The sequence below is a fragment of the Heloderma suspectum genome, chromosome 2 (genome assembly GCF_057233095.1).
Source record: "Heloderma suspectum isolate Gila_16-S chromosome 2, 16-S_ref, whole genome shotgun sequence".
Classification (NCBI taxonomy): domain Eukaryota; kingdom Metazoa; phylum Chordata; class Lepidosauria; order Squamata; family Helodermatidae; genus Heloderma; species Heloderma suspectum.
In genome coordinates this window covers 357,855,475-357,871,212 of record NC_139459.1, presented here as the reverse complement: position 1 = coordinate 357,871,212, position 15,738 = coordinate 357,855,475, and the positions used below count along the sequence as shown (strand labels likewise).

At 46.7% G+C, this 15,738-nt stretch overlaps 1 protein-coding gene across 1 annotated transcript; it reads left to right on the top strand.

Annotated features, from left to right (window-relative positions):
- The first annotated feature begins 11,023 nt into the window (after positions 1-11,023).
- Positions 11,024-14,850, top strand: LOC146355552 (16 kDa beta-galactoside-binding lectin-like). The gene is made up of 4 exons (XM_084840978.1): positions 11,024-11,136; positions 11,653-11,729; positions 12,963-13,128; positions 14,648-14,850. The coding sequence occupies exons 1-4, from the start codon at positions 11,128-11,130 to the stop codon at positions 14,813-14,815; spliced, it is 420 nt and encodes a 139-aa protein (XP_084697104.1). The 5' UTR covers positions 11,024-11,127; the 3' UTR covers positions 14,816-14,850.
- The last annotated feature ends 888 nt before the right edge of the window (positions 14,851-15,738 follow it).

Here is a 15,738-nt window from a genome sequence, read left to right as displayed (position 1 = left end):
GAAAGGCACAACCAACGAATTGGACAGCTGCGACAAGGAAGGCTTCTTTATATCGAATCAGATGATTGGTCTGCTTGTCCCAGGACAGGGGAATCTTTTCTCTATCAAGGGCTGCATCCCGCTGGGGGTAATGTGTCAGGGTAGGGTGGGGCCCCTTGCCCTCCTTCTGTCACCCCACCTAGTAGGGTGCCTGGGACAGGTCACTGTTGCTGGAGGTCTGAACACTCACAAGAAGGCTCTTGAAATTTGGCCAAGGGCTGCGGGATATTAAGCTAAGGGCCACAGCTTGCCAACACCTAATTTAGCTCATTTATTTATTTATTTATTTATTTATTTATTTAGCTCATTATACCTAATTTATTGTTTTCTCTGGCTGGCAGTGGCTCTCCAAACCTTTTCGCTGATCTTCTTCACTGGAAACACCAGGGACTGAACTGTAGGTAAAAGATGCCATCTTAGAGGTGCTGTTCTCCCACCACCCACCCCCTTTTCTCTCTCCCTCACACACAAGGAAATGCCTCTTCTAAGGTGGCTCCTGTTGTGAAACGTGCACCTATCATCTAAAAGGAAGGAAAGTGTGTGCTCCCCCCATCCAAAGTATTGTTTTTTATTTATTTTATTTATTTCATTTCTATACCGCCCAATAGCCGAAGCTCTCTGGGTGGTTCACAAAAATTAAATCCAAGCAACACACAATAAAAATATTTAAAATATACAGAACATTAAAACCACAATATAACAATACAACCACAATAAAACCTAGCAGCAGTGCAGGAGTTTAAAATACAGATTTAAAACAGCAAAGATAAAAATTTAGAAAGCTAAAATGCTAAAATGCCTGGGAAAAGAAAAAGGTCTTCACCTGGCGCCGAAAGGAATACAATGTAGGCACCAGGCGAACCTCACTAGGGAGCTCATTCCAGAGCTGGGGTGCCACAGCAGAAAAAGCCCTCCTCCTAGTAGCCACCCGCCTCACTTCCTTTGGCAGGGGCTCATGGAGAAGGGCTGCTGCTGATGATCTTAAGGTCCGGGCAGGCACACATGGGAGGAGACGATCCTTCAGGTAACCTGGCCCCAAGCCATTAAGGGCTTTGAATGTTAACACCAGCACTTTGAATCGGGCCCGGAAATGGACTGGCAGCCAGTGCAGCTGGAAAAGTACTGGCGTAATATGAGCTCGCAGGCCAGTCCCTGTTAACAATCTTGCTGCCCTATTTTGGACCAGCTGAAGTTTCCGGACCGTTTTCAAAGGCAGCCCCACATATAACGCACTGCAGTAATCCAGACGAGAAGTTATCAGAGCATGGATCACTGTAGCTAGGCTATCTCTGTCCAGATAAGGGCATAGTTGGTATACCAGCCTAAGCTGATAAAAAGTGCTCCGTGCCACTGAGTTTACCTGTGCCTCAAGTGACAGTTCTGGATCCAAGAGCACCCCCAAACTACAAACCTGATCCTTTAGGGGGAGTGCAACCCCCTCCAGAACAGGTTGAATATCACCTAGCTGGGCAGACGAACCACCCACTAACCGTACCTCCGTCTTGTCTGGATTGAGTTTCAGTTTATTAGCCCTCATCCAGTCCATTACCATGCCCAGGCACTGATTCAGAACAGTCACTGCCTCACCTGGTTTTGATGTAAAAGAGAGGTAGAGCTGGGTGTCATCTGCATATTGATGGCACCTCAGCCCGCACCTCCGGATAACCTCCCCCAGCTGTTTCATGTAGATGTTAAACAGCATGGGGGATAAAATAGAGCCCTGTGGAACCCCATGGCACATTTGCCATGGCACAGAGCAGTAATCCCCCAGTACCACCTTCTGGAATTGGCCATCCAAGTAGGAGCGGAACCACTGTAGTGCAGTGCCTCCTACTCCCAACCCAGACAACCTATCCAGAAGGATACCATATGTTTTATTCATATGCAAATATTATGTAGATTCAATCAATTGATTTAATGCATTAATGAATGCATTAATTAAAACCTGTATAATTGTTTAACTCTGAGTCCTTTGGATAAGGTGACAGCTCAAGTTTTAACTCTTCCTGTCTCGTTGGAAGCGAGTGAGTGCAATGCAGAAGAGAAGTGTGGAAAAGTGTGTGTGTGTGTGTGTGCGTGTAGCATGCTTTTCTGGCTTTCCTGAGCACACGTTGCTTTTCGTTTCCTTTGAGAGAGGGTTAAGGGGCACCTGCAGGAATGCACATGGCTGCCTTGGTACAGGAGATCAACACCTGAGACTAACCAAGGGGAAATAACAGTGTTCAAGCAGAAGTTGGGAGCGTGAGGCACTGGCATTGCTTAGTGATGGTTGCCTGGCGATGCCGTCACCCTGCCAGGGAAAGGAAGCTGGAGCAGTTGCATGCTGGGTTGCCAGTCTGGGGCTTCCAGGGGTCTGGGAGGGGGAGGAGTAGAAACTAATCTGCTGTAGGTGGGTGGGGGTGGGGGTGTTCACAGCTTTGAAGGGCTGTCAGATAGACATGGATTGTCCCTGCCAGAGAGAGGGGCTAAATGTTACTAGAGACCTGGATCCAGAAGAAATGGGTGGGCTAGATCATATAGTCTGAGCTGGCATAAGGCAACTTCCCAGTTTGTGGATTTAGCAAAGGTGGGGTTATGCTCTTACAACTTATGTCTTGTTGTAACTCACTAAAGGCACAATCCTATGCATGTTTAGACAGAAAAAGGTTCTACTTGGTTGGCTGGGAATGCTGGGAGTTGTAGGACTTTTTAATATCTAAACATACATAGGATTGCACTCTAAACCTCTCTTTTTCTCAAGCCCAAGGCCTCTGTGTATATATCTACATATTATATTTTAAAAAAATAGTTATAAGCTCTACACCATGGAGGAGGAACACGTAGCCCCCACAATGATGTACTCCAACTCCCATCAGCCCCAGCCAGCCTGGCCAGTGGTCAGGGATAATGGAGAGTTGTTCAGCAACACCTGCTCTACACCTTTGGGGTGGGAAACCTGCGGCACTCCAGATGTTGGGCTGCAGCCATTACCCGTGACCATTTGGACATGCTGGCTGGGGCTCATGGGAGTTGGAGTACAACCCCATCTGGAGATCTACAGTTTCTCCATCCCTAGTGTAGGGAGTCAGGCATCCAACAAAGCATGCTGGAGCTGCCTCTTCAGATTTTAGTCCTGCCACTGACCCCGTAACCCTATTTTGTCCTGTTAAAAAAGCTCTTAATTATGGATCAGCTGTCCATTTAATTTTTACCCAATTTTAATCCTCCCCTTCCTCCAAGGTAGCATACATGGTCAACTCCCCCTGCCCCCCCACACACTTATCCTCACAACAACCCTGTGCAGATGTGTGTATGTGAGAGAGAGGCTGGCCGAAGGTCATCCAGTCAGTTTCAAAGCGGCATTTGAACTTGGATCAAGTCTGACAGTGTAACTCAGCCTTCCCCAATCTGGGGCTTCCCAGATCAGATGGACAACTCCCAGCATTCACAGCTAGCATGGGTGAGGGCCACATGTGTGTCTTCTACGCAAACGCAGAAATTCACTGTCTTGCAAACTGCCACTTTCATTTTACCTAAAAGCAAATTGCTAACTTATTGCTCGCCTAGTGAAATATCCAAAGCTAGAGAGGGGTTGAATGTGTGTGCAAATGTATTACCGAGGTGGGTGAGTTCCTTCAGCCCACAGCTAGTGGGGGAGAAAAGGGAGAGAAGTAGTCACAACTACTCAACGCATAATTTCTACAGGCTGCACAATTCAGCTTCTTGTTACAGAATTTAGGTAAATTATGGTGCAACACACTGAAATGGGGAACGTTTACTCTTCCTGATGTTGTTTGACTACAGCAGCCATTAGCCTCAGCCACCGTGGCCAATAGTTGAGGGAGATGGGAGTTGGAGGGCCACCCTTGTTTTAGCCAGTCATGATGATGCAGGAGGAGACACTCCTCAGCTATTCTAGGGCCAAGAAATTTAAGGTTTCAAAAGATGGGTCATCAACAGTTTGAACTGTGCACATGAACAAAGCGGCAACCAAGTGACCCCACAAGTGAATAGCCACTAGCATCCTTTATGCTGCGTTCCAGGCGAACAGAAGTTTTCCAGAGACTTCAAATCAGCCTTCCCTAACCTGGTGCTTTCCAGATGTTTTGGACTACAGCCGTCCAAATTCCTGACAATTGGCCATGCTGGCTAGGGCAGATGGAAGTCGATGTTCAGAACATCTGGAGGGCACCAGGTTGGGGAAGGCTGCACTAAGGCACGTGTCACCATGGACGTGTGATCCTCCCAGGAATTGTAGAAGTATGCACTCCAAAGAAACAAATCCCTTCGCTTTTTTTGAAAGTGCCTTTTATCCTGTGTAGATAACATTGCTACATGTACTACAATGTATGGAAAAACACATGAATTTATCCATATGCACTGCTTTTTTAGTTTCAAAATTTAAACGCTGATGTATGCAGGAGTGGCCCTTTGGAACATGCTGCCTGTCCTCCCCACCTCCAGCATGCAAATTGCTATGGCACCTCCCATGCCCCTGAAATGGTACACATGCCACGCTCTGACCCAGGGGTGGGCAACTTGTGGCCCTCCAGATGTTTTTGGACAGCAATTCCCATCAGCTCTCGCCAGTATAGTCAGTGGTGAGGGATGAGGGAAATTATAGGCCAAAACTTCTGGAGGGCCTCAAGTTGCCCAACCCGGCTCTATCCTAAGGTACTTAACCATAGGGCAGTCTGCACATCCAGAGATGGTGTTCATTTTCTTCCACCCAATACCAGAAACAGGTAACCTAGAACCTGGGGTAGTCTAGGAGCTAGTGCACATGAAGTGCAGAGTCATAGAAGCCAGGAGTTGAAGGGGATCCTTTGAGGGCATCTAGTCCAACCCTCTGCTTGGAGGAAATCCAGAGCATCCCCAACAGATGGCAGTGCAGCCTCTGCTTGAAGACCTCCAGCGAGGGAGAGCCTAAACCTGTCCCCAGGTAATTTGCTGCATTTTCAGACTGCTCTTGCCTTCAAGAAGCTTCTCCGAATATTTAACTGAAATCTACCCTCCTGGAACTTAAACCCAGTTGATCTGGTCTTTGACCTCTTCTATGTGACAGCCCTTCAGATCTTTGAAGAGTGGCATCATGTTCCTCCAAGCATCCTCACAGGGCTCGTTTTCCACACCCTGTGACCAGCTTTGTTGCTCTCGTCTGAACACAGTCCAATTCGTCTCTATTGGGGATAGGGAAAGTGGCCCTTCAGAGATTGCTGGACTGCAACTGGCTGTGCTGGCTAGGGATGATGGGAGTTGCAGTCCAACATCCGGAGGACCAAATGTTCCCCACCCCATGTCTATGTCTATGTCTTTAAAGCACAGTGCCCACTTATGCACCAAGAAGGCAATTAACCAAACTTTAGGCCTGATATTTTTCATTATATATCTTCCCACGAGGAGCTGAGGAGCTCAGAGTGGCTGAGAGGTGTAGCGCAAGTAGGCATCACTTGGAGCCTGACACTTTTACCTTTGGCTGTTGAACTATATCACATGTCCACAGGCCGTTCTCCAAGCTGGATGCCAAAAAGGAGTAGGCAGGGCAGGTTGAAGAAGCTTCTAAATGCTGCCAGAGTTGGAATCCTCCTAGTTGACAAAAGATTGGTGGTGAGGATTCAAACCCACAGACTAGGATTGTTTAGTAAAATGGTGGCTGAACTATTCTGAGAGAGGTTCAAACCCAAGAGGCCTGTGGACAGTTTCCCATGCCTGCTCTGTACCTCCCCTTCCTCACCAGGGGTAATCCAGACAGTAGTGCTGTCATTAATCCAGATATCTAGATATTGTGGATGCTCCCCTCAGCCAATCTGGATGACTGAAGCCAAAGCGCCAGTTCCTGCCCTGTTGTTACTCATTTGAGACAGTTCTGGACGGAGTTGCTCCTGTGAAGCCTCATTGGGGTGGGTTCTCTGCAGCTGAGCGAGCGCTTTTCTCAGAGGTAATCTCTCCCTACGCTCAAGACAGGCAAAGGGCTGCTCCGCTTGGTGGGTCTTTTGATGCCTGCCAAGGTTTCCTTTGATGGTAAATGTCTTCCGTACTTAACCGCTCGTACAGTTTCTCACCACCATGGACCTTGGCAGTGTTTTTTGCATGACCGGATTTCTCAGCAAAATATTCCCACACACCAGATACTGGTAGGACTTCACTCCTGTGTAGACTTTCCGGTGAATCACAAGCAGCGATTTCTTAAGCCTTTCCTGCAGTCCAGGCACAGGTGGTTTTTCCACACCTCACCTGGTGCAAGAAGTAAAAATACAGAGAAAATACAGGCAGGTGTTACTCCCAAAGTGCGGGTTAAAAAAGGAACAAAACCCAAGCACGGTTTATGAACATAATTATGAACATAATAAACATATAAATAATTATGAACATAATGAACATATAATTATGAACATGATTCCCCAGCTATATTCATCAGACGCCTACATTGTTGATTTTTGGATGCAAAGAAAGACATTTCTGTTTGGTGGTCTGACCTGGTATGAGGCTGATTCCTATGCTCACCCCAACTCCTCCAATGCCTTGTCACTGGAGAGCTTGTATAACCCAAGTTGTTTGGACAAGGGCCAACAATTACAATCTGTGCACGCCGAGAAGCACTCTGCACGAGCCTTCCTACACCTTTGTTTAAAACGGTGCCGGATGCAGCCAGGACACCACCTGCCTGGGCATGAAACATTCGCCACCATTCACTCAATCATTTCTCTCAAAGAGAATCTTTGCCAAACACGCACAGTGGATCTTTGGGTGGAAAATTAGGGTTCCTTTTTCCGTAAACCTTTTCCCTGCTACTCAGGGCATTCATAGGGCTTCTCTCTAGGGTTGACACTCTGGTTTCTCATGAGGCTAAGCGGATTCCCTGACATTCAGGAACAGTGTCCCTCTGCTCCGCCCCTCTTGTGAACTCCACGCACCTCAGTTCTCTCCTCACCATGGACGCTGGTGCGTTCAGTAAGGCAGAATTTGGATGAGGCGTTTCCCCCCTGTGACGGGGGTCTCTTTTTCCGCTGCCTCAGTCCTGCCACCTTGTGGCAAACAGAGAAAACCAAGCTGGAAAACCAAAGCAAGAGGTGCTAATAATCTCCTTTAAAAGGCAAACACATAACACGGTGTCCGCCGACCCTGGGCATCCCTATGAAGTTCCCAGTCAAGGCGGTGGCAGGGAAACCAGGAGAGTGGCAAAGACGGCTGCACGGAGAGTCGTCAGAGTGCGGGAAGAAAGAGTGTGAAAGGGGAGGGGGATGCTGCACACTTTGGGCTCCTTCGTTCAAGTGGAGGTGCGCTTTAAAACCCACTTTAAAGGGGAAAACAAAAGGGCTGGAGCGGAGCAGAAGGGGGCGAGGGGGGGCAGAGACGAAGAGATGCGCACCTCGGGGTGCGTGGTGGATGCTGCCCTATCACCGCCGTCAAGGCCACGTTCAGCTTTCGCTCTGCTCGACTGTGGTCTGTGGAACGCAGGGGTCCCATTTCATCCCACGCCTCAGCCAAGTTAGGCAAAAGGCAGACCCCTGCCCCAGGGAGCTTGCAATTTGAGTTTTTGCTGGAGGGGAGGGAGAAGGACGACAGCAAAAGGAGGCGAGGGAGAGGTGGTGGTGCTGACGACGAGGGAGAGAGAGAGGCAAGGTGAAAGGGAGGCATGATAGCGGAGGGTCTGTCCTGCGGAAGATGGGGCCAACTTTTTCTCCCTTGCCTTAGATGGCAGGACTAGAACCAATGGCTGGAAATGGCCAGGAAGCAGATTTCGGCTAAATGTTGGGAGAAACTTCCTAACGATGAGCATTGGAACAGGCTGCCTCCGAAGGTGGTGGGGTTTCCTCCGTTGGAGGTATTTTAGGAGAGGCTGGACGGCCACCTGGCAGTGACGCTGTAGCTCCATCGCGCATTGCCACAGAGCCTGCACTAAGGGGTTGGACTACATCAGCCCTTCCTGGCCGGGAGTCTTCCAGATGTGTTGGGCTATCACCCCAACCACGCTGGCTGAGGTTGATGGGAGTTGTAGTCCAACACATCTGGAAAACACGGGGCTGGGGAAGGCAGGTCTGGATGATCTTCAAGAACCCTTCCAATTCTGTGCTACAGAACAAAATGGTTAAGAGTGCAATCCTATATGTGTTTAGACAGAAAAAAAGTCCTACATCTCCCAGCAGGACTTTTGGGAACTGTAGGACTTTTTTCTGCCTAAACACACACAGGATTGTGACCTTAAACCATAAATTAGGAGTTCCACTGGAACAGAGGTCTACCAAAACCAGCATGCTGCCTCTCACATAGGCCAAGCTGATGCTTCCGGAAAGCCCACCATCCTTTTCTGATGCATGGTCCAGAAACGGGTATTTAGACAGCCAGCACGATGTGGTGGTTAGAGTAGCCTTTCCCAACCTGGTGCCCTCCAGATCTGTTGGACTACAACTCCCATAATTTCCAGCCAGTTGGCCTATTTCAGGTTAGGAAAGGCTGGGTTACACTGTTGGAATATGACTAGAGAGACCTGGGTTCAAATCCCTGCCCTGCCATGAAGCTCATTGGGTGAATTGATCTTGGGCTCTTAGCTTAGCCTACCTCACAGGTTAGTTGTGAGGATAAAATGGGTGCAGGGAGAACCATTTGCACTCCTTGGGGGCAATTAATAGATAAAATTAATAAATAACCATTTAGTTATAGCAGCCTTCCTCAACCTCCCAACATTTTGGATTACAACTCCAATCATCTCCAGACAGCATGACCAGGAGTCCTGGTCACATAATTAAGCCATTACTGCAATACAAATTGCTACAGTAATGGTTTAATTATGTGTTGGCCTATTTGTACATTTTATTATCATTTATGTTACAGCCCCCTGAAGAAGGCCTAAAATAAAAAAGGCCAAAATGTGTTGGGCTTCATATAATAAATTTTATCTTCCATCCTGAGAACCCACTTCTCATATTTGTGATCTACTTTGGATGCTCACCTCCTTCTGTTTTCTTGGAGTTGAAGTCAAAACCCTCTAGAGCAGCCTTCTCCAACCAGATGCCCTCCAGATACTCCCAGCATTCCAGACCATTGGCCATTATGGCCGGGGCTGATGGGAGTTGAAGTCCAAACCATCTAGAGGACACCAGCTTAGGGAAGACTGGGGCTACAGGCAAGGAGTTTCCAAAGTGCTGCTCTCTGCATATATCTCATGACATTTGAGGGGCAGTTATATTTCCTGGGAATCTTAGAGCAGTTCACCCACTCAGAACTGTTAAACATCAGCTTGAGTATATCAATAACATGAATCTGAGGATGCCAGCTGTTGCTCAGGCTGCGATAACCCAGTCAGTTTCCATAGCGGCAAAGGACTTTTAGTTCACAGCATGTACTGTTTTAAAACCTTAATTTCAACAACAGAGCTAGTAACAGAAAGAAAGTTACACTGAGGAGACCTAGGCTCATGCCTGTGCTCAGCTGGAAAGTCCACTGGACAGTCTTAGGTCTGTAAAGTTTTAAGAAATGGAATACATGGAAGAGTGGGGTACAAGTGTGGTAAGTGGGGTACACTGCCCTCCAGATGTTTTGGACTACAACACCCAGAATCCCTGACCATTTGCCATACTGGCTGGGGCTGATGAGAATTGAAGCCCAAAACATCTCGAGGGTGGGGAAGGCTGACATTCATTATCACAATGGTAGACCCATATTGTTCTCTCCATATTGAAGACAGAGAGCTGAGGAAATAATGGCCTGCTTAAAGCCATATATTTGAAATTCGGAGTTCATGGCTCACAGCTCACTCACTCTCTCAACCACTGTGCCACACCAGCTTAATTATTATTACTTTTTAATCATGATTCCTTCTGGGGATAAAACAGCTACTAATATTCTAACCCATCATTTGTTTATTTGATCACCTCTCTCAGTATCTAAGGGAATCTAAAGCTTCCTGGGAAAGAGTTTCCTCCCTTTCCAGCATGTGATTCACCCCTTGGGAATAGAAATAGTGACATGCTTAAGAGGCATAATCCCAGGAAAAGTTATGTGTATAAATACTAAGTCAGATCTAGAATACAGAGGAATGAGGTAGTAGAGTTCAGAGGTGATAAAATGGACCATACCTTTTCTGAGAACACCTGGGGAGTGGGTGCCATTTTTGAATGCTCCCTTAAATTTAAAAAAAGAAAAGAAACATCACAAGCTGAAAGCTCTCCCCTCCTCTCTCTGCTGAACTGTGGGGGGTGAGGTGGGGTGCAGGGAGGTTTTTTTAAATGAGGGAGATGCATTCGGAAGTGTTATCTACTTACAGTATGAAACATTTATTTGTTACATTTCTATCCCACCTTTCCTCCAAGGAGCCCAAGACAGCTTACATAGGGAGCCCCAACCTTTTTGGGTTGGTCGGCACATTTGGAATTTCGAGAGTGTCATGGGTAGTCACACAAAATGGCTGGCATGGGTTGCCCATTCATAACATGGCTGCCATAGTAGGTGTGGCAGGTCAGAAAACATTGATTTCCCAAAAGTGACAAGCTGGTGAGACTAAAAGAAAAGTAACTTGGCCAAGAACCCAACTACCAGGCAAAGCTGGCATCTGTATAAGATGTTATACAAGGCAAGGGGAGGGGACTAACTAGTCTGGACTTACAGACAACGTGACTTCACCATCTAGTCTCCCTGTGCCATCATCACCTTGTATAACATCTTGTCTGAAGTAGACATCTGGGAATCTCAAAAACTTGCACAAGGTTTTTTTGGGTGATCTTTAGTTGGCCTAAAAATATGTTAGAGCAACATGGATTTTGGAATAGCCAAAGTGGCTTTTCCCTACCGTGCAATGAATAATTTGAGCATTCTATGGACCAGGAGTCACAGCAAAGGAGCAAGCTTTACGATGGGGCTAGGAGGAATACATATGCAAAGAAACATGCCCCTTTACCTCACTGATGAAAGAACCTACCCCACCTGCAGAGATCCAGAGATAGCCCGATTGTCTCGTGATTAACTGATGTTCAGAGTTCCCTCTCTGATTGGCTGGTAGGAGGAAACAGTTGCACCTGAGGGCTACTTAAAGGAAGCATGGGAGTTATCCAGCTTGAGTTTCTTTTTTTTTTTTAACTATTGTTATCGTTGTTGACTTGTGAAGACAAAGCAATGGCCTTGGTGAGTTTGAAGGACTTTATTTCTTGCAGGGGGGTGAGGTTCAGAGTTTGGTGATGCTGTATAGGAAACTGAAAGTGACTGCTGCTGTTTTCATTTTGTGTGGATGTATTGTTATAGTTAACCTGTGTGGGTCGTCTATGTATAAAATGCTTTTGCTGCTATGGGGTAGTGTGCCCACCTACTGTAGAGCTTACATGTATGTTGGTGTAAATCAGCCCTTCTTCCAGATTTTTTGGACTACAACTCCCAGCATTTCTGACTACTGATCATGCTGGCTGGAGCTTATGGGAGTTGAAGCCCCCCAAAACTGGAGGGCAGCAGGATGGGGGAAAGCTAGCTAGCCATTTGGTCTACTTGCAAACATAGATGCTATAGGTGCTTCCAGAGAAGACTTTTGCTGCAGTGTTGTCCTCCCTCATTTGTGGTATCTTATGGGGGGTCCAGATAATGTCTTCCACTTGTAACCTCCCATGTTTGCCCACCACGTCTTCCATTTTCTCATTTTCCCCTTTTTAGCAACTGGTTGCCCACTTTAAGGTAAGATCTGGAGAATGCATCAAAGTGAAAGGCAGGCCGACACCAGATGCCAAAAGGTTTGTATTCATGGAGCTGTAGGTTTTCTTAGAAACAGTGTTGGCTGAAGCAAAAGATGCCTGGTTAAGCTAAGTCAACCCCCTCTGAATATATATTTTATTATATAAATATCCTCTTTTCCAGTAAGGTACCCAAGATGGGTTACATAACCCTCCTCCTCCCCATTTTATCAGCACAACAACCCTGTGAGGCAGGTTAGGCTGAGAGACAGTGATGGGACCAAAGTTACCTAGTGAGCGTCATGGCTGAGAGAGAACTTGAACCTGCATCTCTCAAGTCCCAGTCCGACACTCTGTCCACTATAGCTACAACCCTCAAAGTAGGGGAATAAGTTTTCTCAGCAACAGTATATTGTTCCCTGTTGTAAAGCTAAGTATTTTGGGGTGTCTGAGTCTTGAATGGCCAACTCCTTAGTTTTACAAGAGACCTGCTTCTGGTAGAGATGAAAGCTGCTAGAAGTGTTAAAAAAAAAAAATCAACACAGCTGCCTGCATTTTTGGACTCTCCTTGGGGAATGGGACTATCATGCTAAGTGCCTGCAGTTCAAAACTTACCACAACACCACTGTAATTCTTTGCTGCTCTTTCATGATTCCCAAATTCAGCTGCCTGAGGTAGCTGCCTTGCTCTGCCTAAAGGTAAATACTGCCACTAGTTTCAGAATTTAATAATTTCATCCCCCTAGCACAGGGGTGCACAACCTCTTTCAATCCTAAGGCTGAGTGCCATTTCATAGAAGTTGGGGGAGGGATGCTTTCCAGTGGTGGGTGGGGCTGAAGGCAGAAGGGGCGGAGTCAAAATGCCAGCTTATAATTTAAAGCTCTTACTGTCTGTAACTAAGCCTTAGGAGAGGTATATCAACCTTTTAGAATGGGGGTGGGGGAACTGCACAAATGCTGGGAAACCACCGAATGATTGAAAGTTGGGGAGGAAGCGGACAGGGTCGGAGGAAGAGGCATGGCAATCTAGGGATTGCAGCTGGGTTGGGTTCGGCCCCTGGAACTGAGGCTGCACTCATATACCCAGCATGCTGTTTCTTAGACATCTGAAAGACCTCTTACCACCCATAGCAGCATAGTGTCAAATCTGCCTATATTTTCCCCAGCCCTGTTTGCAGAGCTCTCTTCAGCTGCTTGCTGAAAACCGTGTTATGTTTAGGACCAAGGGTACTAATGGGCTGTGGGTTGGTGGACATTAGCACAGCCCCATTCTACCAAGACTCATTCTCTCTAGCTTTGCCATCAACTTGGGCCGGGATCAGTTGGGTCTGATTCTTCACTTCAACGCTCGATTTCATGGGGAAACTGGGACCATTGTGTATAACTCCAAGACATGTGGAAAGTGGGATAAGCAGCTCCAAGACTCGAAGTTCCCCTTTTGGCGGGGGGAGGAGACCAAGGTGAGTGAGTAAGGACAGCTCATCATAGGAATAACCAAGAGGGTGGTGAAGGGCTTGAGCTGTGTGGATGAGACTGAAAGGGCAAACAACTGGCCCCTGTTGCTGGTGTGTTTTTTTTTAATAATACAGTTCTAATCTGCCCAGTAACTGATGTTCTCTGGGCAGATTGCAACCAGTTGAAAAAACACTAAAATGCTATTTAAAAATATTAAATACAATAAAATATGTAGAAGAATACAATATAATGCAAAGCAATATAGAGCACAGGAATCAATAAGATAGCCATCATAACCTAGAAACAGATCTCTAAAATGCCTGGGAGAAAAGAAAGGTCTTTGCCGGGAGCCAAAAATATAACAACGTAGCTGCCAGGTGAACCTCTTTTGGGTGTTTATTCCATGAACTCCATAAGGAGTTTATTCCTTTGATATATAGGAATGGTCTGATCCAACATGGCAAAATGCCATGTCCAGGCACTGCTCTGTCTCAAGTTTGGCCTGTCTCTTGCAACAGGTAAAGTATTATAGAGGCAACGATCTTGTATCTCCAGGGGACTTATACCCCTACCAGAACATGGAAGTCTTGCTTCTTGCCATCACAGCCACCTTAATATCCAGACTCAACCACTTCATTTGGCAGTTGTATATTGCCAGTAGCCATTACACTGAAGCAGTTATTTCTTGAAGCAGCGAGTTCCATATATAATTGCATTATGTAAGTGATACTAGTCTGCAGCCTACTGTCAAACGATCAATAGCACTTGGACTACTTTATTCCCCTTGTGCCTTTTGAGAGCCTTCCCAGAGTCATGAACCTTGATGTAATCCACTGCTCCCTCAACCCCCACATGTCATATGCTGGTATTGGCCTACCTTTCCATTGGAAAACAGCTAATGCTGCATGAGATCCCCCCCCCCCAAACCAATTGCTCCTTGACTCTCTCTATAAACTCCACATGGGCCTCTGAATTAAAAGTCACTACAGCTGTCTTCTGTCCTCCCCCACCAACTCGAATTGGTGTTGCATTCCAGAGGCACAGAGCAAGTTCCAGGTAATCAAAGGACATGCGATGTTAGCTGCATGCTTAAACAGTTTGGAGAAAAAGCACCTATGGGCCCCTGATCTGGAATGTCCTCTGGATTGGGGCCCTATGCAGACATCCTACTGAAAATCACTGCCTACCTGGTTGCTATTTGCCTCTGAAGGTGTTTGCTATAAACAGCAATCTTCAGGGTGTAAAGTAGCTAGGAGAGAGCAATTTTCAGCTGAAAACTTGGGGTCATGGCTGCTTCTCCTGCAAAATACGTGGCTAGTTTAAGCATGCCTGTTTAAAGACACAACTAGGATCTCTTGTAGTCTGGCCCTTGCACACTTTTTTTTTTTTGGTCAAGCCCTGACTATTTGCCTGTCTGTGATTAAAACCACAATGGTCCCAAGTCATGCTAATCAAAATGGCAAACCTCAAAATATGTACCCCCCTGGCCCTTGGGAGTGACTGTAACTTCTGATCTCCTCCTAGATCCTTATCTCCTTCACTGCCAAAGAAGTGACGGTGAAACTGCCTGAAGACCAGGAGCTTAAGTTCCCAAACCGGCTGGGACTGGAAACCGCAGAGTACCTGTCTGTTGTTGGTGATTTTTATGTTAAAGCTATCAAGTTTGAGTCCTGCCCTTTGTCTCGCATCTAGATGGATAACTTGCATGAATAAAAACATGAACCTTCACTGACTCTGTCTTTTCAGGTCTTTTGTTGTTGACACAAATTGTTGTAACTTGTGGTAGTTTCATCTCCCTATCTGTGCATGGTGTTCCAAGCCTTGCTCCTTCTCCAAATCCTATTCCTTCAGTGGCAAACCCAGAGTTCTGACTAGGAGTGGGCTACAGATCCCATCAGCTCCAGCCAGCATGGCCAATGGGGTTGTAGTCCAAAACATCTAGAGCACGATCACCTAACCATGGTGTATAGCGTAGTCTTTCAGTAACATAGTGCAGAGGGATCAATCTAGTCTTAGGAAGTTTGTATGTCAATGCTGGAAGTAGAATCACTGAGTGGGAAGATACCCCAGCAGTCATCTGGTCCAATCCCATGTCAGTGCAGCACATTGCAGCTAGAGCATAGCCGATAGCTGGTTATCCAGCCTCTACCTGAAAATCTCAATGTAGCAGAGTCTACCACCTTCTAGCACAGTATGTTGCACTGCTGGAACAGCTTATACAGTCAGGAAGTTCTTCCAAATGTTTAGGATGTCCCCTTCCAACCTATTGATTTGGGTCCTGCCCTTTGGAACAACCTTCCCCAACCTAGTACCTTCCAGATGTTTTGGACTTCAACTCCCATCAGCCCCAGCCAGCATGGCCAAAGGTCAGGAATGTTGGGAGTTGTGGTCCAAAATATCTGGAGGGCACCAGGATGGTGAAGGCTGATCTACAGCAACGGGGAATGGATTTACTCCACCTATGTGACATCATTTCAAATACTTGAAGAGGGTGAGCATATCGCTTCTCAGTCCCCTGTTCTTGCACTGGCACTGAACTGCATAGAGAGCAGGCTTTGCAGCCCCTGAGTAGGCTTTCAAGATGTCCAGCAGAAACTGAGTACACTGAAGGCTGT